At 34.1% G+C, this 24,140-nt stretch overlaps 1 protein-coding gene across 3 annotated transcripts in view; it reads left to right on the top strand.

Moving 5' to 3' along the window:
• LOC136838788 (dual serine/threonine and tyrosine protein kinase-like) overlaps positions 1 to 16,757 on the top strand; it is an 87,074-nt gene extending 70,317 nt beyond the window's left edge. Inside the window, exons 4-16 of one of the 3 annotated variants that reach the window (XR_010853111.1) lie at positions 4,706 to 4,964; positions 6,296 to 6,468; positions 7,261 to 7,492; positions 8,036 to 8,277; positions 8,481 to 8,687; positions 8,890 to 9,073; positions 9,469 to 9,625; positions 9,856 to 10,018; positions 10,169 to 10,252; positions 12,420 to 12,669; positions 12,912 to 13,157; positions 13,396 to 13,548; positions 16,075 to 16,757. Coding sequence is in view for 2 of the 3 variants with exons in the window: in XM_067104339.1 (XP_066960440.1) it covers positions 4,706 to 4,964; positions 6,296 to 6,468; positions 7,261 to 7,492; positions 8,036 to 8,277; positions 8,481 to 8,687; positions 8,890 to 9,073; positions 9,469 to 9,625; positions 9,856 to 10,018; positions 10,169 to 10,252; positions 12,420 to 12,669; positions 12,912 to 13,157; positions 16,075 to 16,136 (2,259 nt within the window). In the remaining variant the exon portion in view is untranslated. Of the gene's footprint in view, positions 1 to 4,705; positions 4,965 to 6,295; positions 6,469 to 7,260; positions 7,493 to 8,035; positions 8,278 to 8,480; positions 8,688 to 8,889; positions 9,074 to 9,468; positions 9,626 to 9,855; positions 10,019 to 10,168; positions 10,253 to 12,419; positions 12,670 to 12,911; positions 13,158 to 13,395; positions 15,229 to 16,074 lie in introns of those variants that run through there. The other 2 variants (XM_067104339.1, XM_067104340.1) reach the window with 2 other exon arrangements.
• The last annotated feature ends 7,383 nt before the right edge of the window (positions 16,758 to 24,140 follow it).

The following is a 24,140-nucleotide window of genomic DNA, read 5'->3' as shown; positions in this document are numbered from 1 at the left end:
TTTGGTACTGGAAGCATGTACAGGGGGCGGGGCTGGGTGGGTGGAGGTGGGGTTGTAGGATAATAGAAAGGAAACCAGATTTGGACTGAAACTTTAGAAACTTGATTCATTGTTCAACGTAGCATGTACAGTACTGCAACAGCTGCTGCTGCTTCGGATGATAGTAATAATAGCGTTAAGGTTGTCGTTGTAGTAGTTTGTAACCAGGAGCAAAAGAGAACAGTGTTATTGCAATAAGATTAGACTTGAAAAAAAAAGGCAGACAAGATGACTGTGCTTGTGAACGCACAAACACTCTCGTATCCTATCGTATGTTTTTTTTTTATGTTGAGCAAGCTCACGCGAGTCTCAGCTCGTAGTTTATCTTGTATCTTCCTTTGTTTTTCTCGTTAAATACTTTATTCTTTACTTCAGTATTTCCATTTCTGTACAGTGCTGTTTTTCGTATTGCAACATTTTGGCTTTTAGCATTCTGCTTTTCCAACTAAAGTTGCATCTTAACTAAGATAATAATAATAGTGGATTAATTGATTAGTGCGGCGTCTTGCAATCACAAGACTGTGGTCACGGGCATCGGCTCCCTTTACTCACTTTGATAGTGCGTACTTCGCTGTGACCACGTAAGGGAGGAGCGTTGCAATTCGTTTCCTCGTCAGTGTCTCTCATATTTTACTGAATCTGTTTTACCAGATCTGTCATTTCCCACCTGAATTGGAAAAATTTGAATAGGGTCGTCTTTCCTAAGTCAACTTAAGAATAGAATTTTCTCATTGTCATGGGGTCAGATTGTATCGCTCGGCATGAGCTTGCACGGAAACCAAATGAAAAATTGTTACACTTAATTTGCCCTTCAGCTTTTCATATATGCATCCCTCGCTGAGGGAACCCACTACTGGCAAATTGCAGTGCAGTTCTCTAGTAATAGTTTGCGTGGTAATGCAAGGGACAGTTGTCATGAATTACCGCCAAGGTACATGAAGGTTTGAATAATTTTTTCATGCACCTCATGCGGTGCACTGTAGTATTTCATTCCTTTTACAGTACCTCCGTTCATATTCTCTTTCTTCCATGCTGCTTTCCACCCTCTACTAACAATTGATTCATAGTGCAACTGCAAGGTTTTCTTCTTCTTACCCATGTCAAACCTTTTTACTGTCAATTTCCGTTTCAGCGCTGGATGACCTCATAGGTCCCACCGCTTGGCCTTTGGCCCAAAGTTTGTATTCTATTCTATTCTCACTCTCTCCGATTCGTGTTGAATCGACGACGGTCTTCAGCAGTGCTATATGCTTCATATACTAAGCCTCAAATAACCTTTAATAACGAATTTACTCTTCAGAGAGCTCTAGTTGAAAGGTGTCTGTTTGTGAGGTTTCGGCGAAGATGAAGAATATTGCTATATTCTATAAGAATATTTACATCTTTTAGAAAGTTTGCTTGTTTGCCTATAAAACCGGTACGTAGGAGTTTACCATTCTCCGGAATCTTGATATTTCTGGCTTTGGTATTGTTTTAAAAAGCTGTAGATGTTTTTAGTTCGCTCCGTTTGAAGGATTTACTTGTCACCTGTTCTCTTGCTTTACAAGGTCTCTTGTACTCATGCAACAAACTTCCAACAGAAATACGTAAAAAGAAATGTGTTTTTCCTTTTCTCAAAACTTGATAAACAAGACAACAACGAGAAAGGGAGGTGAAAAATACCTCAGCTTAACTTAAAAATGTCAGTTTAAACAGGAAACACCCGTTTCTATTAAAACGAAATACCCTCATTATGAAAGTATATTGAACATTAAAGGAGAAAGTAGGCTTTTGAACCTAAACTTTAATTAATTTGTTTGCTTTAGAAAAACCAGGACGAGAAAACCAAAATATTCCTCAAGTCTTATCGACACAAATGCGACTCTAACGAAGTCCTCCTCCGTTGCTAGTCATTGTTTTCCCTTGAAGCCAAGTAAAGTGAACAGCCAGTACTGGTCGGAAACCTGTAAGTCTTTGTAAATGGCCTCAGCGTTGTCGCTTCCGTCAAGGAAGTCGGTCAGGGTCGTGCAGCTGCATAATGTACAAGTGAGATGGCCTGTGTTTCCCCAATCTTGAAATGGGCCTTTCAAACATCTCGTAGAATGTTGAGCTCTGTGTTTCCCTTATGTTGAAGTAATAATGCCATTCCAACATCTCATAGAATGTTGCACTTTGTTTCCCTGTTGTTGAAATATGCCATTTTAACATCTCATAGAATGTTGAACTTTGTTTCCCTTATGTTGAAACAAGCATTTCAAACATCTCATAGAATGTTGAACTCTGTGTTTCCCTTATGTTGAAATATGCCATTCCAACATCTCACAGAATGTTAAACTTTTTTCCCTGATGTTGAAATATGCCATTTTAACATCTCATAGGATGTTGAACTTTATTTCCCTTTTGTTGAAACAGGCCTTTCAAACATCTCACAGAATATTTGCTTCTGGTTTTGCTAATGTTTAAACAGGCCTTTCAAACATCTCACAGAATGTTTGCTTCTGGGTTTTGCTAACGTTTAAACAGGCTTTCAGACATCTCACAGAATATCAAACATCTCACAGAATATTTGCTTCTGGGTTTTGCTAATGTTTAAACAGACCTTTCAAACATCTTGCACAATATTTGCTTCTGGGTTTTGCTAATGTTAAACAGGGCTTTCAAACATCTCACAGAATATTTGCTTCCGTGTTATGCTAATGTTTAAATAGGTCCTTCAAACATCTCACAGAATATTTGCTTCTGTGTTTTGTTAATGTTTAAACAGGCCTTTCAAAAATATCACAGAATGTTTGCCTCTGTTTCCCTTATGGTGAGACTGGCTTTTCAAACATCTCACAGAATATTTGCCTTTGTTGTTCCCTTATTTTGAAATAGACCTTTGAAACGTCTTACAGAGTGTTTGCTTTTGCTTCCCTTATGTTGAAAAGGGGTCTTTCAAACATCTCACAGAATATTTGCCTCTGTATTCCCATTATGTTATAATGGGGCTTTCAAACATCTCACAGAATGTTTGCCTTTGTTTCCCTTATGCTGAAACAGGCCTTTCAAACATCACAGAATATTTGCTTCTGTGTTTTCCTAATGTTGAATTAGGCCTTTCAAACATCTCTTAGAATATTTGCTTTTGTCTTTTCCTAATGTTGAAACACAGCTTTCAAACTTCTCACGGAACATTTGCATCTGTTTCCCATGTAGAAACAGGCCTTTCGATCGTCTCAGAATATTTGCTTCTGCTTTCATAATGTTGAAACAGGCCTTTCAAACATCTCACACAATATTTGCCTCTGTGTTTCCATAATGTTGAAACATGCCTTTAAAACATCTCACCGAATGTTTGCCTCTTTTTTCCATTATTTGAATAGGCCTTTCAAACATCTCACAGATTATTTGCCTTTATGCTTGAAATATGCCTTTCAGACATCTCAGAACATTTGCCGCTGTGTTTCCCTGGTGTTGAAACAGGCCTTTCAAACATTTCACAGAGTATTTGCCAAACTGGGAAGTTCCCTTTATGTATTCATTCTAACATTGTACAAATTTTGTCCATGTAAATTTCCCCACTTTTGTTATTAGCAATATATGAAGCTTTTCGGATTTACTAAATTGCACAAAATTTTCTCAGCCCGTAAATAGCCTCTTTATTTCTTCAGTTGTTCACCTTTTGTCAAACTCCAGTTGTACCAAAATTTGTTTTTGCAGTTCCTTTAATCTGCAAGGTAGTGGTTGATAACTTGATAAATCATAAGGCAATTGTTAATTAACTTCATATGCTGTATGTTAATCATGTTGAATTTCACCTAGCTGGAGATCTGTCAGTGAATTATTTTAGCCATAATTCTGTTCTGAATATCACAGATTGATTATTGTTTTGATTGTACTTTACATAACTAAGCAATAAATTTGCCTTCATAAAACCTTGATAACAGTAAATGTAATGGTAATTTACTAATGGTGTAAAAGTTAAGTATACCTTAGTTTAACCAGACCACTGAGCTGATTAACAGCTCTCCTAGGGCTGGCCCGAAGGATTAGATTTATTTTACGTGGGTAAGAACCAATTGGTTACCTAGCAATGGGACCTACAGCTTATTGTGGAATGTGAACCACATTATAACAAGAAATTAATTTCTTTCACCAGAAATAAATTTCTCTGATTCTTCATTGGCCAGTGGGTGAATCGAACATGGGTAATGGTGTAAAAGATCTTGATATGAATTCCAGAATTTTATTAAAAGCCCCAATATGATGTTAAGAAGTTGACAAAAAATATGACACATAGCAGAGGTTAACATTAAGCAGATCTACCTCAACAAATAGTATTTATCTGGGACTCTAGATAAAATGCTTAAATAGATTTGTTCACATAGGAAGAGAGATTACTGTACTTCGTTGGCCTTTTATTTATACATATAGTATAAAGCATTAGATCTTGCTCTATGTCTATAAGTTTAGATGATTTTCAATTTTTCTCAATTTCCCCCAGCACCAGGTACTGCTTTGTTTAGGTCATAAGGCTGTTATCTCTGCTTCATCTTGAAGTATATACGGTTTGAAAATATTTCTCTCATTTTGTACAGTACTACTTGAATTGAATATGGGAAAAATTTTCTGATGCTGTTGTTATTAAATTAGGCTCTTGCTTTCTCATGCATTCTCTAGTAAACATTGCATATAATCCTTTTTTCAGGAAAAGAATGAACTGCGTGAGCTTCGTAGACTAGATCCAAATCTCGCTGTCTTATTTATTCGTGTCCCCCAACTTCCCGAAACCTTCAGTGATGACCTTCCAGAGTCAGAGCAGCACGATATCCTCTGTAAACTAAGAGTCTTGCCATCACCAGTCCGACCAGAGCAGAGTCACCATCATCTGTCCCCTTCAGGATCACAGATCAGATCTCTTCCCCATGTTCCCGTTCAACTCTTCCGAACTCTCTGTGATGATCTGGGTAAGGTACTTCTCCTCATGGTTACAGTATTCACATTTCAGTTATTTATCCCCCACTGACAAAGTAGGGCCCACATAGTTTTCCCTCTGTCTGCCTATCTTATGTTGTCATTGCAACTGTTGCACAATTGAAGGATTTGAGTAAAACTTGAAACAAAAATAGATCATCATTTATAGTTATGCATGAAGGGAGTTCAGCCATCTATTTTGTGTGCCTGTCTGTTAGTGTGAATTTATCTTTTTTTTTTTTTTAATGAAGGACCTAAGAGTTGGCAATAACTTCTCTTTGGCTTGCTTATTTGGCTACTGAAGTCCTTTCAGATGGCATATAGGTTAGTGATTTTATGACCTTTACCATGATCTTCATACTGCAGCTGAAAGTGAGGGTATTTATGTTTCACAAACTTCTTTACTTTACCATGATCTTCATACTGCAGCTGAAAGTGAGGGTATTTATGTTTCACAAACTTCTTTTCAGGGGAAAATTTTCAAAATTATTTACTTCTGTCAGAAATGTAATATTGTCTTACTACAATTCTCTGAATGCTTGGTCTTTTTAGTCAACTGAGACGTGCGACACAGTGAAAGCTTGGTACAAAAGAACCATAGCGATATCTTCAACATTTTATCATTCACAGTGCTCTTAGAGAGAAGTTGCCTGTGGTTCTGTAGGGGATATATACAGTAAACCTCCCATATTTGCGTTCTCAAGATTCGCGGACTCATGTATTCGCGGATTTCTCTGTGGAACGTATCTACCCATTATTCGTGGAAAATTCGCCCATTTGCAGTATTTTTCACTGAGAAATATTCACTAATTACTGTATTTTCATATAATTTTCATGACCAAAGGCACTTTTTGTGATAAAACGATTAAAATACTCAGGTATAAGCATTTTTAGAGGGTTTTTCTTGCATTTAAGCTATCAAAATAGGCAGTTATAAGTGTTTTTAGAGGGTTTTAGGTATTCACAGATTTTAGCTATTTGCGGGGGTTATAGTGCGCATCCCCGTGAATCTGAGGTTTATCAGTTCTATCAGAATTCTTGTTTGTCTTGTTTGTAAATGACCATTTTTAAATGGTGAAAATTGTTTCTTTAATTATGTTGAGTATGTTAAGTATGTCTCATACTATGTTAGCATAGTATGAGACATACTTTTAGGTATGTTTTAGTTTTATGTTTAACTTTTATAAAAATTTGTTTCAATTTCTCAGGCACCTTTGATGCTTACTATGAAAAGTTTTCATGCATTAATGGGTCTAGTAAACTTTTCATCATATTAATAAGAGTTTAAAATGACTTTTGAAATGACTTTACATCTTTTTTTAAGGATACCTTACCATGACACCCACCCCCAAGAAGTTCCGTTGCCGATTGGTAGAACACAGTTACCGTGTAGATAGCGAGCTCATTGAGAGTTTCGATGCCTTTTGCAATGTTGTGCCTTATATGAGGATGACTCTGCAAGCCCACCTCATTCATGCTGCAACACTTCTTAACCAGGTATTATTGTTATCACTTACTTTTATTACTGCTCTCATGTTTAATTGGGAAATGTATTTATCTGTACTGAATAGGCTTTGTCAATGCATACTATATGGTGTATTTGGATTACAGAATAGAAGACTGAACATGTACAACACCACATAGGAATTAGTAGAAAATGGAATTTCAGTAACACTATAACTTAGGAGACTTTTGTACTTATCATCTACAATATTATTGTTAGTTTTGGCCATGCTACCATTTTGGATGTAATACATTGTTAGAGAAATCTCTTACATTGAATTTTAGTGAAAAGTACAGGTTAGTTTATGTTAGGAATTATTTGGAATTACTGTAAGATACATAGAAAATATTCATGTGTAGACTAATATAAGGTCTTTGTTTCGTAACAGACTTTGTTTGCTTATTAGAAAGCCAGACCCCTAAAGTTTTAAGCACGAACTGATGTCTGTCATTATAAAAGTATTTTGTAATCTTTTCTCATTAAAATTTTATTTTACATGCAGTGTGTTATTTCATGGCATGAGAGTTGTATTAAGAAATATGTAAGGAAACACTTGGAAAACATTACTTATTTTTTAATTTATAACTGTCACAATAAATCTGTTGGAATAGTTATTTAGTTTATGCAGTATTATAGTGTATTATCAAATCAGAAAGAATACAGATTATTGTTATTATACTGTACTTGTATTAAAATGTATGCAGGAAAATTAATATATTTCCTTATTAGTAGATACATTACTTTGCAATATTAACTTGCTGTGTCTGTTATATCTCACCTATCAGGGTCACAATCGATGTATGAGGAAGTTTATTCTTTATGCTTTTGACATGGCAAGAGAAATTCAGATCACACCAAGAAGGATAAGCTATGCACGAGAAAAGGAAGCTGAACTCTATGAAAGTTTAATGGCAATTGCTTCAAGCAAACAAGATGAAATTCGTAATGTAATTCTTGATACCATCGAAAAAATGAAAGATGACCTATTAGAAAGAGCTGCTAATTATGAGTTTAGAGGTAAAGTATTTTCTTCAATGTATAGGTATAATGGTTATTTGAGTTTGCATCACTTGCAGACTTTTGCCTCTTGGTGGTAATTATTTTTTTTTTTTTAAGTGAGTTTCAGATTCCCAGTCAAAATAGTAGGAAAGAGTTTAACAATTTATTGTGTGAGTTTGTCTTGTCAGAATGTTCTTATTTTAGTATCTCACACATCGAGAACAACAGTTTTTCTCCACTTTAGACTGAATCCTTGAGGAACATCTTATTAAATAATATAATTTCAAGCTTATTGGTCCGATAAGACTTCATAATTATGTAGCAGTTATACAGGATATGATATTTAAAAAATGGGTATCCCTGTCATAATTTTTTGATAAAACATCAGAATTTGTCTTTGTAAGAAACAACTTAAGTTTTTAGTTTTAATTATCTCATTTTGACAGTACTGATACGTTTAGAGGCTTTGATAATCATAAAATCTTCTGCAGAGTACTGTATTTCTTATGTGGTTTGATGTTGGAGTGTTTGCAAATTTTAGATTCAAATTTCCAATTGCAGAAGTGGATAATGCTTCATTGATGAATGAGGTTGTTTGCTCAAGAGAAGTCCGCATATGTACAGGAGAAATTCAGGAACTAGTCGTTGGGTCACTTAATGCTGAAGTAGGACGTCAGCTGGTTGACCGTGTTGATGTTATGCGAGACTCTTACCTAGGCACATTACAACGCTGCCTTGAAAGTTTGGAGAAAGACTGCAGAGCTTGTGGAGAGAATCCACACATAGGGGATGCATTGAAACAGGTGATTTTTTTCTTAAATTTCCTTTTGCATTTCCATTTATGTTATAAGTTACTTTGTAAAATTATTACTTGCATCATTAGCCCTTTAGACAATATTTTTAGAAGCCTAATTTATTTAAGACATTTTTTAGTGACTGTTATTATTAACAACTAGGAGTGCATAAGATTATATTAAGGAATATACTAAAGTAGCCCATTTAACAGATTGTGAATGCAGCATATGAGGTAGAAGTTACAGTCACAACATCATCATCTGTCTTGAGATCACTTTGGGAGAAAATGAAACAACTAGTAGCAGCAATGCCAGGGAGAACACCACCTTGCATAGATGCTGAATGGAAAAGAAGAGTTGCAGCAGACATGATTACTAGTCTTTCGGAGACCAAGCTAACAAAAAGTATATGTGCACAGGTTAGCAATATATTCTTCAGACCTTAATGTAACAGGTTATGCAATAATGTAATCACATCTGTGTGTGGTTCATGATATACTGTATATATTCATATAAAAGAAACTGCAGTTCTAAAGTCTCATTTGCACGTATAATTTCAAGATTCAGTGGTGTAAGAAAGGTACTGTATAGTTAATGCATCAAAATTTATGTCTTTGACAGTTCAGGGAGCGATTAAAAAGTAGTCATGATTCTTTTCTTGGAAGTCTTAAGCAACTTGAAGCCCAGTTGACCTGTCGACTAGAAAAAACTGAAGAGCAACAAACAAGGATAAAAAAGGTGGATGCTCCAAAGCTTGCAAGACTCTCGTTGGAGTCAACTTCTCTCAGAGATATGATCCTTTTTGGTATGAAATTTTTTTTATATAAGTTTGTAGAAAGAAATGTGATGTAGTTTTCTAACGACATTCTATCAGATTTTTGTGATTTTAATATTTTCAAAAATTTTTTTGATGTAGCAGTTTGAGAAATGCACATTGGGTAGGTACACAGTGCTCTTAATGCAAAAGTTATTGCATATTTAGATACCCAGTAAATAAATTATTTAGTTGGGTTTTGAAGAATTATTCATTATTGCTTTCTTATGTATTTGTTCTATATTCCCACAGATAATTTGTCATTAAGATTATCATTATTTTCAGCTCAGTATTGACTTGAAGTAGTGCTTATGTAATGAGTATGTTATTATATACTATGGTGTAAAAATGCCTTTTTGTAGTTTTAATTATATGAAATTATTCAGGTATGCCAAGATTAGACAGAGAGCTTGGAAGGGGTCAGTATGGTGTGGTTTATGGATGTGAATCATGGGGAGGTTTTCGCCCCTGTGCTGTCAAATCACTTGTTCCATTGGATGAAAAACACTGGAATGATTTAGCAATGGAATTTCATTATACTCGGTGAGATTTTCATTTATTCTCTTGTTGAAGTGTTTCATACTCACTTTTCATAAAGAAGACTTAGGTTTTTTAGTTGTGACCACTAAGGTTAGCATACATTTATTTTTAGTCTTTATGTCATTACAAATTGAAAAAATATGTATTAAATTGGTAGGTAGACATTTGTTTTTCTAAAACAGTATGTGCAGTACAATGTAACTAATCTACAATTTATCATCTACTTTTTGTAGAAGCGTACCTGAGCATGAAAGAATTGTGGCTTTACGAGGGAGTGTCATTGATCATACTTACGGACAAGGAGAAACGCCAGCTGTCCTTCTTATCATGGATAGGTTAACAAGAGATCTATACTCTGCAATCAAGCACGGTCTCGATTGGTTGGTCAGGTTACAGGTACAGTACTAATTGTTGTTGTGTATCTGTAGATATCTGTTATGTGACTTATATTGAAGAGAAGATATAACCAAGCATGTACACAGTATCTAAGTATATTGTCATGTATTAACACCAAGTATAGGATATTGTTTAAATTTCTTCCAACAGATCTCTCTTGATGTTACTCAGGGGATTCGATTTTTACACTCACAAGGGCTAGTTCATAGAGATATAAAATTAAAAAATGTCTTGGTAAGTAAAGTAACTTCATTTAGCATGTGACTTTCATTTGAAATAATAGAGTATTGCTTTAAAGACATTCGGATATTGAATTCTAAAGGTAAAAACTTGATTGAACCTTGAGTTAATTTTTCTGTCACAGTGACAGTTAATTTTGATAGCTGCTGTACAAAGAAACTGTTATGTCTGTCCTAGACAATGGATGTCAGATATACAGTTCGGCCTCAGATTCATTTGATAATGAGAGTCTCAGAATACTGCATACACTGTAGCTTTTAATTTTCCTCACTCCTCTATCCAAGTCAGAAGAGGTGAACCACCTCAAACTCTTCATTGACATCTAGTAATGATGAGTTGTGCAATAAAAATACCAGCAAGTTATTCACCAGCAAAAAAACATTTTCATTAAAAGATACAAAAATTACTCACCATCTTTCTTTCCCAAGTAGAGCCAATAGACCATTTGAGTCAACAATTATCAATGTAAAATTTTCTCCAGTAGTAGAACTATCCCTTCCTTGGACTATGCATAGGAAGTAGAATTGTTCATACTGGATATATTTATCTAAAAACCATGCTTGTACCCCAGAATTTCATAAACACATACCACTATACAGTAGATAAGACCTTTATAAAGGTCCACACTATACAGTATACACTGATGGGCCAGCTCTCTATTTGGCAATGGATTTGCAGATATCACCCAATAGAACATATCAATTTTCCTTGCCTACCAATACTTCTGTTTTCACAGCAGAATTATGTGCAATAGGATCAGCCATTAAAGTGATTGAAGATTGGCCTTCACAGAAACTCGTAATTTCCAGCAACTCTAGAAACAAATTAGATACCCTTTTGAATTATAATCAGAAAATTTCCTAACTTAAAAAATAAAATTTTCGTTTCACAAATTATACAGATGATAAAATGTATAAATATGTTGTATTCCTGCCCAAGTAGGCATTAAAAAAAATGAAGGAGCCAATAAACAGCCAAAACTACAACATTCAGGGCAAGATCACACATAGATACAGTATTCCCATTAGTAATTTATATAACACCTCTAAAATCCCTTATATTCTATAAATATAATGATATATGGAACAGAGAATATGTTACTAACAAGTTAAAACAAATTAAGCCTAATGTTGAAATATGGAATTCATCATATCAGAAGTATAGACACATACCAGTAATTTTGACACATGCTTAGAATTGGTCCCATGATCCAATCTGTATATATACAGACTGTAGAGTTACAGTAACAGTTAAATGATTTTTTGTGTGATTACCCAAAATATAATAGACAACAAATGTCAGGTTTTTGAAACATCAGGTAAAGAAATTTTTTTAGAATCTATCTTTTTCAGTAACCCACTACAAAAGTTATCAAGTGCTGTAATTTCATAAATAAAATCTAAACCTTATCAGTAATAAAGACAAATCCTTCAGGCAAGCCCTTGGGGAGCTAAATTAACTGAGTGGTCTGATTAAACTGCGTAATAAAAATGAAAATCATATAAAAGAATTGTGTTCTTTCAATTTTAATAATGATGATATTAAAGAATTATGTTCCTTCATTTTTAACCAACACATAGTAATCATTAGTTTTGATATAGAAATAATAGACTATTCTTAATACAGTAACACAGTATTTGGGAAAACATGTATCATTCAGACTTAAAAATCAGACTTGGGAAATTTATAGGCTTTCATGAAAAGATTTGCCCTGATTTCCCTAGTGCTTTCAAATCTGTGTCTTATTGTGGGCATGTGGACAGTACTTTCCTTGTGCTTTAGGAACCTTCACATATGGAATTGTATTATGAATATATTAATTCTTTCCATCTAATTGTAAGATACTATACTGTACTACTTACGAAACAGAACAAGATACTTAGTTGTCGTAATGGCAGGCTTTGATGGAAGTTAATTATCCTTATTGTTTATCAGTTAGTGTCTAGAATATTTAAATTGTCTATTTAACTAAAATATAGGCTATAGGAGTTGTAGAATAAGTATGATAATATGAAGTTCTTGATGAATAATAAAGGTTTACTCTGTCAAAATTGAGAGTTAATTGTATGTGGACTTTTTCAAGTTAGAGACTTGTAATGGGTATCAAATAATTAATGTCTAGCTTCAGTTTTTATATGAAATACATTTTTGTTTTTTTCAGCTTGACAGAGGTAACAGAGCCAAGTTAACTGACTTGGGGTTTTGCAAGCCAGAAGCTATGATGTCGGGGAGTATTGTTGGTACACCAATTCACATGGCCCCAGAATTATTTACTGGTCATTATGACAACAGTGTTGATGTGTATGCATTTGGTATTTTATTTTGGTATATATGTGCTGGGCATGTGAGGCTTCCACTTATCTTTGAACAATGCCAGTCAAAGGATCAACTGTGGACATGTGTTAAAAAAGGTAGATCCCAGGTTTTTTCTTGTTTAAGGGTTGAAGTTCTGATTATAGATGTTATTTTCTTTCTGTCACATATTTTGTTTATAATTTCCATTATCAATAAAATACTGTATACAAATTTGATGATCGATTTTGAAAGTTGTGTAAATGTATAACTGCTTTGGGATGAATTTGCTTTGTTGCTATTATTTTATTTGCCATTCATTTAATAATACTGTATATTTGGTGTCTTGATATTATTTTAGGAGCAAGACCTGAACGTCTCAAGCAATTTGATGACACCTGTTGGGAACTGATGCAAGAATGTTGGGCTGGGGATCCTTCGAAACGTCCATTGTTAGGAGATGTTGAACCCAGGTTAATAGGAATGATGGACAGCTATGCTAAAAAGCAGCAACAAGAGATAAAGGAAGAAGTAGTGGAAGATAACATTGAAGATGATAGCAAAGTTGAATCTGCTGTTGATGCTACAGAGCACTGTGGCTACATAGGTTAGTATATTGTATAATCCCATGTACTGTTGGCACAGCTAATACCTTAGACTTTTCTCTTAAAATTGCTAAGTCATATTTTCTGTTGGGGATGCAATGTTTTCCAGTTTTACATAATTAATGCACTGCAATTTGTTGTGGGGGTTGACATTTCATAATGAGGATATTGTACAAATGTATGTTGTATAATCTGATGAATTTTAAATCTAGGCACATAACAAACTTTTTTCCTTTTCAGTGCCTTAAAGAGATTTATCAGTAGTATGCCTTAGAATTTAGGAGAATAATTCTGATCCTTGTATATACAGTGCAGTGTATAGGAATTATTCACAATTCTTCAGTTTATGGAAGTGTGTGCTGCCGATATCTGGAAAAATGTATCAAAATCATGGTTTGTTTGTGATATTTTTGTAATTTTCCAAAAGATTTTATCTACTTGTTCTTAGCAGTAAGCAGTAAATCTTACAAGTAGGTAGTTGATAAACTTAGAAATCTGCTTATACATTAGTGTACAGTGCTCCTTGCATCATGCATAAATTTTATGGTAGTTCAGTCAACTAGAAACATTTTAGTAAGCTTTGCCTTAGAATGAGGTTTTTGTATACCGAACACTATATGGTTTCTTGGCATCCAAGACATGTATATTATGGTTGAATTAAATTACCAGTACAGTACAGACACAGGAAATGTTTAGCAAGAAAGAAAAGATCTTTTGATCAATATTTCCTATTGCTGTAGAGCTCAGCTTAGCATTTAGTAGAGTCTGATTTGTGTCAGTAGGGTGTGAGGAGGTTTGTTAGGTTGCTGTTATATCTGTGAATAAAATATATCTAAGCAATATTCATGTATGATATTTTGCCAAGAAATACTGATTGATATTTTTCTTACATTTATATTCTTAACCACTCTGACTTTCATTTGATTTCCATCCTCTTACAGCTGTGAAATATATTATTTCGCTTGCCCCTTTTAATGAACCTAATAGTAACAAATGAACACATTCAACCTACCATAGGATTGTAGCATTCTTCACATCAATTGGAATAGTACATCACTGAACTTATTTTGCTTACTCTTTTAATTGGCCACACACTTTTGCATTAAAAATAAATCCCATAATGATATTTTGACAAAATCTTCAATAGCTTTATCAATAGTTTTAATATCACCAATTATGAAGCTTTCAAAAACCATAATATTCTGGGAGTTTAAAAATGTAGCTCATCAGTCTTGTTAAACTATTTAATATGAATTATATCCAGACTGTCATTTGCTTTGACCTGTCATTTTTACTGAATGAACCTTATGGTCACTCATAAAACAATTAAGCCCATCTTGTGCACAGGAAATTAGTCAGTTATGGTATGACAGTTGTGCATTAAAATTTGGAGAGACCTAGTACAATAATACTTTGTCTGAAATTATTAAAAAATGGGTACTGGAAATGCAAAACGTTGTAAAACTAGTTTGTTTTAATCATGTATTGTTTCTTAGAATATTCTCCTCATAGTGAATCATATACATATCCAAAGTAACATTAAGTACTTTTATGTTACTACATTTTAAAAGTGTTGAAACCTCTCAATTTTGTGAGAGGTGGATTATGCACCCAGTAGCTTCAGCTTACCATCTACAGAGGCAAGTTTAGATCATCACCTCTAAAATTTTGTTATGCTTCAGTTTTTATTTTACTTAGCTGTGTTCTGGAATCATGGTTTTGTGATTTACATCAACTATATAGTTCTGTAGTTTTAACAGGCATTGTTGTCCATCATCAATATTGTTACTAATATTATTAAATACTTCAACAAGACTACTTGAGTTAAAATAATAAGTTGTTTCCAAAAGTATGTGTATGGCAATTTTGTTATGGCATAATTGATTTATACTTGCTACTATGTGATGTAGTGGTCTTTAAAACATTGAATACTGAATGTGGAATCATGAATGAAGTAGCAGTTTTGTTAATGTGAATTGAGCAGTCCTCCCACTACAAGAAGAAAAGGTCCATAACTTAGTATTCTTTTGAAAACCCACCAGTGTAATTTATTATTCTTTTGAAAAACCCACCAGTGTAATTTTTCTCATAGTTCTGTAATTATAAATTCCATTTAAATTGGACCCACTACTTTGACTGTTTAACTTGGTAGCTATCCTATGCATTTTATTGTACAGTTTACAACCTGTGTAAGATCAGAGCTACATCTCTCTCATTGATAATAATCTAGGCAATATGAATAACTCTAGGTAATAACCTTTGTGCATGGATAGCTTAACTTGGAGCCTTTTCTTTACCATGGTACTGTTTTTTACTGGCACAATATTTTATGGGTATAAAAAGTGTGACTTTACCTACTGTAGTTGGTATTAACACAAAAATTATGTTCTAGCTTATAATGTATGGGGTTCCCTTTTAAAGTGTACTTTAAGGGCTATATGTATGTATTCTGTCATTGTCAGTAAAAAGAACTTGAATACTTTCAGTAAATACACAGGAGGCCAACAGTTGTTTCAGATATAACTTTGGGGATTTTTTAAATATATTTCTGTTCAGTCTTCAGCAATGGTCTAGCAAAGGCGTTTACACTTTTAGCATCCTTTACAGATTATCCTTCATCCTTTTTATATCTGTATTCACAATGAAGCAGAATCTGATTATTGTATTGATGTTTTTTATGTGATCAAGGCTGTAGTCATAGTTTATAGGTTTTGGCAAATTAACATTTCAAAGTTTAGTACTATAATTTAATAAAGGGATTTAATATGCAGTCTGTTAATATGGATCTTAGGAAAGGTACTGTAATTGTAGAAGTAGTCTTTAGAAATTGTTTGCTGCACCACAATTGTACATCTTTTTAAGTAAGGCCCCTAATTGCTTTTACTGCTATTTGAATTAATATAGCTAAACTTTCAACAGCACGTGGAAATACATCCCAGTTGGACAGTATTCACCAGTACAGCCTTAATGGCACACTTTGATGCCTGGTAGAAGCACCCAGCCCTTGCCCTTCAACAATCTTTTCGCTTGTCAGCCGCTGTATGTAAACTCAGAAAATATGGCAAACAGACTACTATTGGTGTACGAGTACAGGTATTGGCAGTGTTGCCCTTGATATCTTTGGGTGCTGTGATGTTACAGAGTACATTTTTTTATTATTAAAATGATAATTTTACCCTTCTGTGTGATGTCATGCATCATACTAAGTACTAAGTCTAGTTCTGATTGATGGATGAGCAGTCTGGTAATGGTACAAAATAGGATTCCCAGTATTAGCTTTTTTATTGCTCATCTTAACCAAGTTGAAATCTCAATTAAGCTACCTGCTCTATAGGTGTACTGTAGTTTAAAGAGTTATGGTGTTCATAATTTTAAGAAGAATGTTTGTAAATGTATTTATAGTATTGAAATTGTGTGCACTTATGCTTTTCATAACTATATAGTACATAGTTATATATTATATGCTATAATTAGGATGTCTGTGACATGCCTTACTTTCACACCCCAAAAGAAAAAATATGCTTCCTGAAACATTGCCATTTTCCTGACAAAGTGCTTAACAGTTTCAAAGTATTGTATATCTGTGTTATAGTAGTTACCTTGTTTGTAACTTTTACATTTATAGTACAGCCTCTTATAGAGAAAATTTATTTTGTAGTTGTCTGTGGATTGGTAATTTTATAGGGGAAAAATGAGGTCCATTGTATATACGTACAAGGAAATTTTTTCATCAGTCTCAGGAGTGATGTTTTCATACTCCAAAGTAAGAAAAGTACATTATGCTCTTAGAATTGTGACTAGGCCGAGTTTTTCACTTGGTAAAAATCATGATATTTCTAGCATAAAAAATTAAATGTTGAAGGGATTTTTTTTTATAATGGGAGGCAGATGAGAGGCAAAGGTCAGTCTTGAGTATAATTTCCTTACCAAAAAAGAAGTCTGAAGGCCCTCATCTAGTCAGTTTTAAAAAAATAAGCAAATGTGGGTGAAAAGGTAGGTCTTAACCTACTAGAAAGGAAATTAAAGGACTAGGGGAAGACAAACCAATAACAAATTTTGTAATTTGATGGGGGGGGAGGGAAACCAGAAGCCAAGTGCAATATCTGTAGTTCTGTAGTGGATGGAGAGAAACACTTGTCAAACCAAAATAACGGAAGTTACCAAAAAAGCATGTGTAAAAGAGAAAAGATGTTAAGCAATGTGCCTTGCATTGTTAATGGCACTACTGTAGGGGCTTTGCAGTGCCTCATTTTGGCCTCCAGCTGCATTGCTCTGTCATTTACTTGCACCCTTTCCTGTAGTTTCTTCCCACCCAGCAGTCCATGGCTGCAAAATTTGCCTTGGTTAGTTTCCACCCCTCATTTAAAAATATAGACTATCAAATGGTAACAAGAGGCATATTTTAGCAATGTCATCCCTGGAAGATTACATTTTAAAATTTTGAGATAAAAAGATGTGCAGTGTTAGCAGTCCTGATAGAGTGGCATGTATCTGATGTAAGTACAGTACTTCTTATCCTGTAAGTGAAGAACAATATTTTCTGCTTTTTAAAGCTCATCAAGATCATTGCTTCCTTATACACAATGATTGGAGGGCATCATGTAGATGATTTTCAGTTTTCACTACCATATGTCCTAAAAAAAAACTTGCTTGTTTTGTGAAGTCTTCCAAACCCAGATGCACATTTTGAGTGCTCTAAAGACTGTTCATTCTTTTTGCATGGCTGGTTAGGAAGTTGGAGGCTTCCTTTAATAACAAAGAGGATAAGATTATTTTGAGATATGTATTTGTAATTATTTCACATAGATGGTTATTACATTATCTTATTGGGAAAACTTAGCTGTGATATTGTTTGCCTATATCCGGGGAATATTGTTATTGCTTTCTGTTGACAGTTTTGTAAGGTTTGCAATTTATGTAGGCACACTGTGTTATGTGATTAGCAAAAGCAGTGTAATGTCAAAGGTGAAGAGTGAGGAGATTTTGATCAGATAGTCAAAATTGATATGTAGAATGGAATTTTGTCTGAGGGCTACTTCAGTTGTATATAGTGCCTCTCATATTGTGCAGAGTAGCAGTTGATTTGAATTTTCCTTGGAGTCAACGGAAGGTATGTTAATAAACTTATAACTTATGATGGGTTTACAATGAATTTAGAATTTACAGGAATGATAGTCAGGTTGCAGCCGCGCTTTTATTTTTACACTTCTGTTGAGGATATACAATAATTAAAAAATTTTTCTGAAAATCTGTGCAGTGCTTTCAATTAGGTGTTACTGTAGATTTTTAATGTAGTCACTAAAATAGTACACCATACTCATGAACTAACACTGCAATGCATATGTATGAAGCAAACTATTTTGCTGCTTTTTTCACTGTGCACCAGTTTTCAGAGGGACATACAGATCGCATAGTATTGCCATCCTAGCAGTGCAGGTTCACTGTTAGTAATTTTGATTGAAATTTTATTTTTCTATGAAACATGTTGCAGCATACCGATCAGCAGTTACAGTATTTATCTAAAAATGAACATATTTTTTTCCAAGAGGGGATTCTCAATTCTCTGTAATAGATTATGAATGAAGTCAAAGGAATTATTTATGATATACTTTTCATTATAAATGTACTTAGTAATAAAGGATGTTGCCAACACTGGAAATTTAGTTCTTTATAATTGTACTGAATGCTCATGTATTCATGCCTTCAGTTTGAAAGACAACTATATTATGAGTTTCTTTGTTCCATTTTATAACATGGTTTCAAATTGACTGCAAATTTTTCTTCATGCCAAAGAATTAAGCCTTCTAAGTTTCAACAATTTTTTTTAATGAATACAGCATTGTTGTCTTTCATCTAACATGTGGTTTATTTACTGAACATTAGAGAAGCACAGTGAACTGTGGTGTGTACGTATGTGTGTGTATATGTGTATATATATATATATATATATATATATATATATATATATATATATATATATATATATATATATATATATATATATATATATATATATATATATATATATATTATAAAAAATTCTTGATTAAATTGTTATAGGTATCTATTACAGGTTATATATTGAGACTTTTGAAAGGTAAATTGTTAATTTTTTTTTTTTTTTTTTCATTTTCTCAACCAAAGATTTTTTTGTTCATATATGTTAAACTGAATTGTACGATATGGATTGGGGTTGTGGATAAAATTGTGAAAATATATGTATTTCTGCAGGCCATAATTCAAAAAGTTTTATAAATTTTAAACTGATTTCAGTGTAACAATGAATTGTTTAAAGTTTAACACCAAGTTCATATGAACTAAAACTTCCCATATTTAACAATTAGCATATATGTACATGAATGCAAAGGCATGTTTAACTTCAAGTTAGACTTAGCTAGCACACTTAAAATAGAAAATGTCTGTACTCAATCACAAATTAATAATTAAGGCATAGCTGTTACACAAAGGCAGGAACTCCATCTCTTTTTACTGTAAAAACCAGTAACACACTTGTTTTGAGTTCTTACCCCAAAGAGTACCTCCAAAATTTCCAGATGTGATTTGTTACAAAATCTGCCCAAAAGTAAAATGATTAATTGAAAACTGGCCACTCCAGTGGACTTCTCCAGAATTGGTTCAGATTATGGTTGGCTTTAAATGTTGTATTGCATTAGGATTCCCTTTCTCTTTGATGGACACTTCATATGTGCAACTGAGATCAAGGTAATGAAAAGCTGCTGCTGTAAAATTTTGTTGACCATATATATAAAATATTGGGCAGTGGGTATGCATCCAACATAGTTCACCAGTTGACTGTACCTGAAAAGTCTATTGGCATTCCTTTTTTGATTCTCATCAGTAATGATTAGCATTTGGGCTCTCCAAGCATATGCACTGGGTTCATTGATCCCATCTTTGAAACTTCAGATAGGATAAATCTTTTTCTGGTGTTCAGGACCTTTTGAACCTAACAGCAGTAGGCGTGTAAGCTTGAACAGGCTAGCAAACAAAGAGGGCAAGGGAACATGTCACTTGCTAAACCACATGGAGTAAATTTTGCCTTTGACCCACCAAGAGAACTCATTACCAAAGAGTATTGTCATATGAAGTCATCGCCCAAGAGCATGTCATAGCAAAGTTTATCCATTGTAGAGATTTTGACATTGCAAGAGATGTCCATGTATACATATACATTTACAAAGTAAGGCGTATGTCTACCATTGAACCCTGAAAACCAAGTTACATTTTTGAATTCTCAACATCTGTCAGGTCACTTTACAAAAATTTCTGAATTTCCTGTGTCTATTATTGCCTTAAATGTCTATAAATGCTGCAAATTTTTCCAATTTACCTCCAAATCGATGACACTCCTTGAAAGGCAGGCAGGGGTTGCTCCTAACGTTGATGCCAGTATGGGCTCCAACAAAATAAAATCTACTTGTAATAATTTCACTCTGTTTTGGGGGAGTTTCTACCACCTGGGTAACATCAGTTTCAGCATTCAAGTCTACAGTCCCTTCTGTTTCAATTGGCCAGCCGTGGCAGCATTCATTGATGAATGCCTTGAACTACTTGGAATACTTTTGAGCCATCTTGAGGATGTGTGCTTCTTTGTAAGCAGTTTGGAAGTCCAAGGCCCTCTCTCCAGCAGACAGATGTATTTGAGGTGAAGCCAGTCCCGTGCTCAAAGCATGTCAGCCAGTCTAGCTATGAAAGCATATAAAGTGTGATATACTTGCAAGCCCAGTTTGTAAATACAGTACTGGTCCAATTACTCTCCAACACATTGATGGCTAATAGCCATAATGCTTGTACTGTATAGTGTGAGAACCGCTAGTTATAAGAATATTCAACTTGTTTACATTGTCATTTTGTATTTTAACAGCATCCACAGAGTATGTAGAGGTTTCAAGCCAGTGTTTTCACCGTTTTGCAATTAACAAAATGTCCATTCACCACATCTACTGTTCAGGTGGAATCATTCATCTTGAAGTGTGGAGGTTATCTAACAAAGAGTTAGAGAGAGGCATTTTAAAAGATGCAAATGCTGCAATTGCAACGTGCAGGATCTTTCAAAAGAAATAAGCCAAGTTCATTATTTGATTTGACTTTGAGAATAATATTGCTGTTGGTGCCTCTATTCCCATAATTACTAATTTGTCTTTCTCCACATGCTAAAGAAATTTTTTATGAATCTCTACTTCAGGCACTTACACTGACACAAAAAACTTTTGCTGCTAGCTCTGGACTCTGTCAAGTTGTCTGCAAACGCCATGCCATGTCTGGAATCAGAAGAGCTGATTCTTATGTTTCCTTTGCATTAGATTTTGTTGTCAGAATACAATCCTCCAGTGTTCCAGACTTAACTGTCACTCCTTTTCCATGGTGAGGACCTTCTTTGTCCTACCAGGGCAGGTAGAGTTATGTGCAACAAACTCAGCAGTGTTATCCTCCTTCAAGATGCACAGGTGACAGGAAGAAAGAAGCCTCAAATAATTCAGTCTCATCTTGGCTTCCTATGGTATGTCAGATGTTGAATTGTCAGTGTTGAAGGTAAAAGCACAAGGTGTGCTCCTTCCTCATCTCACGCCTTTAAGCACAAATTGGAGTTTGCTGCTATTTTTCAAGCAGGAAAAAGGAGATGTCATTCAACTGTCATTTAATTCTTTATGAGAGAGGTAACTCAAGAATGCCAGGATGTGTTCTCATTGAGACCAATTGTTGTGGGTTGTCATGGTACTAATGTGAGGGGGCACCTGCATCCATAACATTCATTGGGTCTCACCTCTGTGGCACTTTCATTAGGTGTAGCTATTCAGGGTACTTATTTTTGCACCTTGTGTTACTGGTGTGTGCCAGATAAATAACACTGCTGGAATTCCTGGAAATGGACTTTTCTGAATGTCTTTGATCTTCCACTAATCCTATAACTACCCAGCTATGCTTGGGGGGTTATTGCTACTTCATTGTATCTCCTTTTCAAGCAATATTTGATTCATGGGGTTATGATGAAACTGTTTTTTACACAAAACATTTTTTTTTTTTCATACAAACCTTTGGCTCATTAGCGAGAGTGAAGCAGGTCTTGCACACATGACAGTTCATACACAGTGGGAGCCCTCTCAGTCTTAATCAAAGCAAGTTGTGTGATTGGGAATTTCTTCATCTGCTAAAATGCAATAAATATATAATGGATTTGTATGAAAAAACGTATTTTATTGTCAATGTTTTTTCAGTGACTAGAAGTACTATAAATGCAGTTGATACTTTGTTAAAAAAAATTTCATCGTCCTGCAGATTACACAACTCATAAATTACACAAAGCTAGCATAAATATTGAATTATGCAACATTTTAGCATATGTAGGCATTACAGGATGTTAGGAAAGAGATAAAACTAAATCTATAAAAAGTATGATTAGATCAAACCTGAAAATTTCTAAAAATGATTTTGATGTTACTGAAGCCCATTATAATATTAGGAATTGTGGAATGATGAAACCTAACATTAAATCACATTCAACCAACTTAAATGTGGAAGGCTTCATAACAAAATGAAAAAAATATTTTAATCATCCCTTATTAGCCATCATTGTACCCTGTTGATGGAAAAGACTCGCTAAACTTTACGTGATGTTAATCAATCATTATATCTCATCTGACTGCACAATAAACAATGCTGTGTATAACCTGGAATTGTTACTGTGCAATTCGTATAAATTCTTGAAGCTTAATTGACTGAACATGAAATCCACTGGTGTACTGTAATAGGTTTTCTCCACTGTCACCTGCTATAACTGACACTTACCTTATATACTCCAGAAATGTTCAACTTTTAAAACCAATTTTGCCTTAGAAGGGTGCCCATTACACTAAATGACTTTTGGAATATGGTACAAAACTACTACAAGCATAGTCAGTAATTTAGGCTTTGTGCCTTTCTCCTTCCATCTTTCACGTACCATTAGCCATCATAATGCTGTACACTACCAATTTATAACTAGGTTATCACATATGACCTTGGCCAGTTTCTGTGTAGAGACCTTGTGATTAAGAATTCTGTGGTCTAACATTTGCTTGCATTCTCATAATACAGTATCCTTAAGTAACTTTAGTAATCATGAAGCCCCACCTACATACCCAATCAGTAAACAGTGTTCTATGGTAAAGTGCAAATTACCCCATTTAACTTTGCTACCTTAAATGTAATCATAAAAAATCTTTTTGTAAATGTTATTTATTTTTGTAGTTTTACATTAGTTGCTGCTATACAAGAATGTGGCAAAACTATTTTTAGCAGCATTTACTATGCTTTTTAAAAAAAAGAATTATGTCAACTTCTTATGCAATATTGGTTTTTGCAATTCACTTATGTTTTTTGAGCAACTGTCTAGTTACTGAAAGTACACATAGTCTTGCAAAGAATCTTTTAAAAAGACCTGTGTTGTATGCTTGCAAGGTAAAGAGTATCTGTATATTGGATAACACTGTAGGACTTTTAATACACCAAATGCCAAGTAACATTTTGATACATATTTCAGTTGCATTTCCTTTAATTAGCATTAGGATTCATGATTTTGTAGAATTGTGCGATTATTGTCTTGTCATCTTGGTTTCCTTAAATGGTCTTATTGACAAAATATCTGTGATAAACTATTGAATATAAGGAGTTATGTAATTTTGAAATAAGCCATGTTAGCTCATTGCCTGAGACTATAACATGTTATGGTGTCAGCAGATTGCTGTTGCAAAAAATCATTCCTGTTTAAAATTAATCAACAGGATTTCACATGCATTCCGTAGAATATACTTTATTTCAAATGTGAATTTTGACACTAATCAAAATTTGGCCAGAGCTTGATTTGTAGTTTTGCTTTTCAAAATGTGTGGAGTGCAGGTTTCCATTATTTTTGCTGAAGTAACAGTTACTTTTTTTAGTATATATTGATTGTAGTTAAATTTCTTTTCAGCAATGTTTGATGGTGT

The sequence above is a fragment of the Macrobrachium rosenbergii genome, chromosome 5 (genome assembly GCF_040412425.1).
Source record: "Macrobrachium rosenbergii isolate ZJJX-2024 chromosome 5, ASM4041242v1, whole genome shotgun sequence".
Taxonomy (NCBI): Eukaryota; Metazoa; Arthropoda; class Malacostraca; order Decapoda; family Palaemonidae; genus Macrobrachium; species Macrobrachium rosenbergii.
Note: the sequence above shows the minus strand (reverse complement) of the source record. Positions and strands in the feature narration are given on the sequence as shown.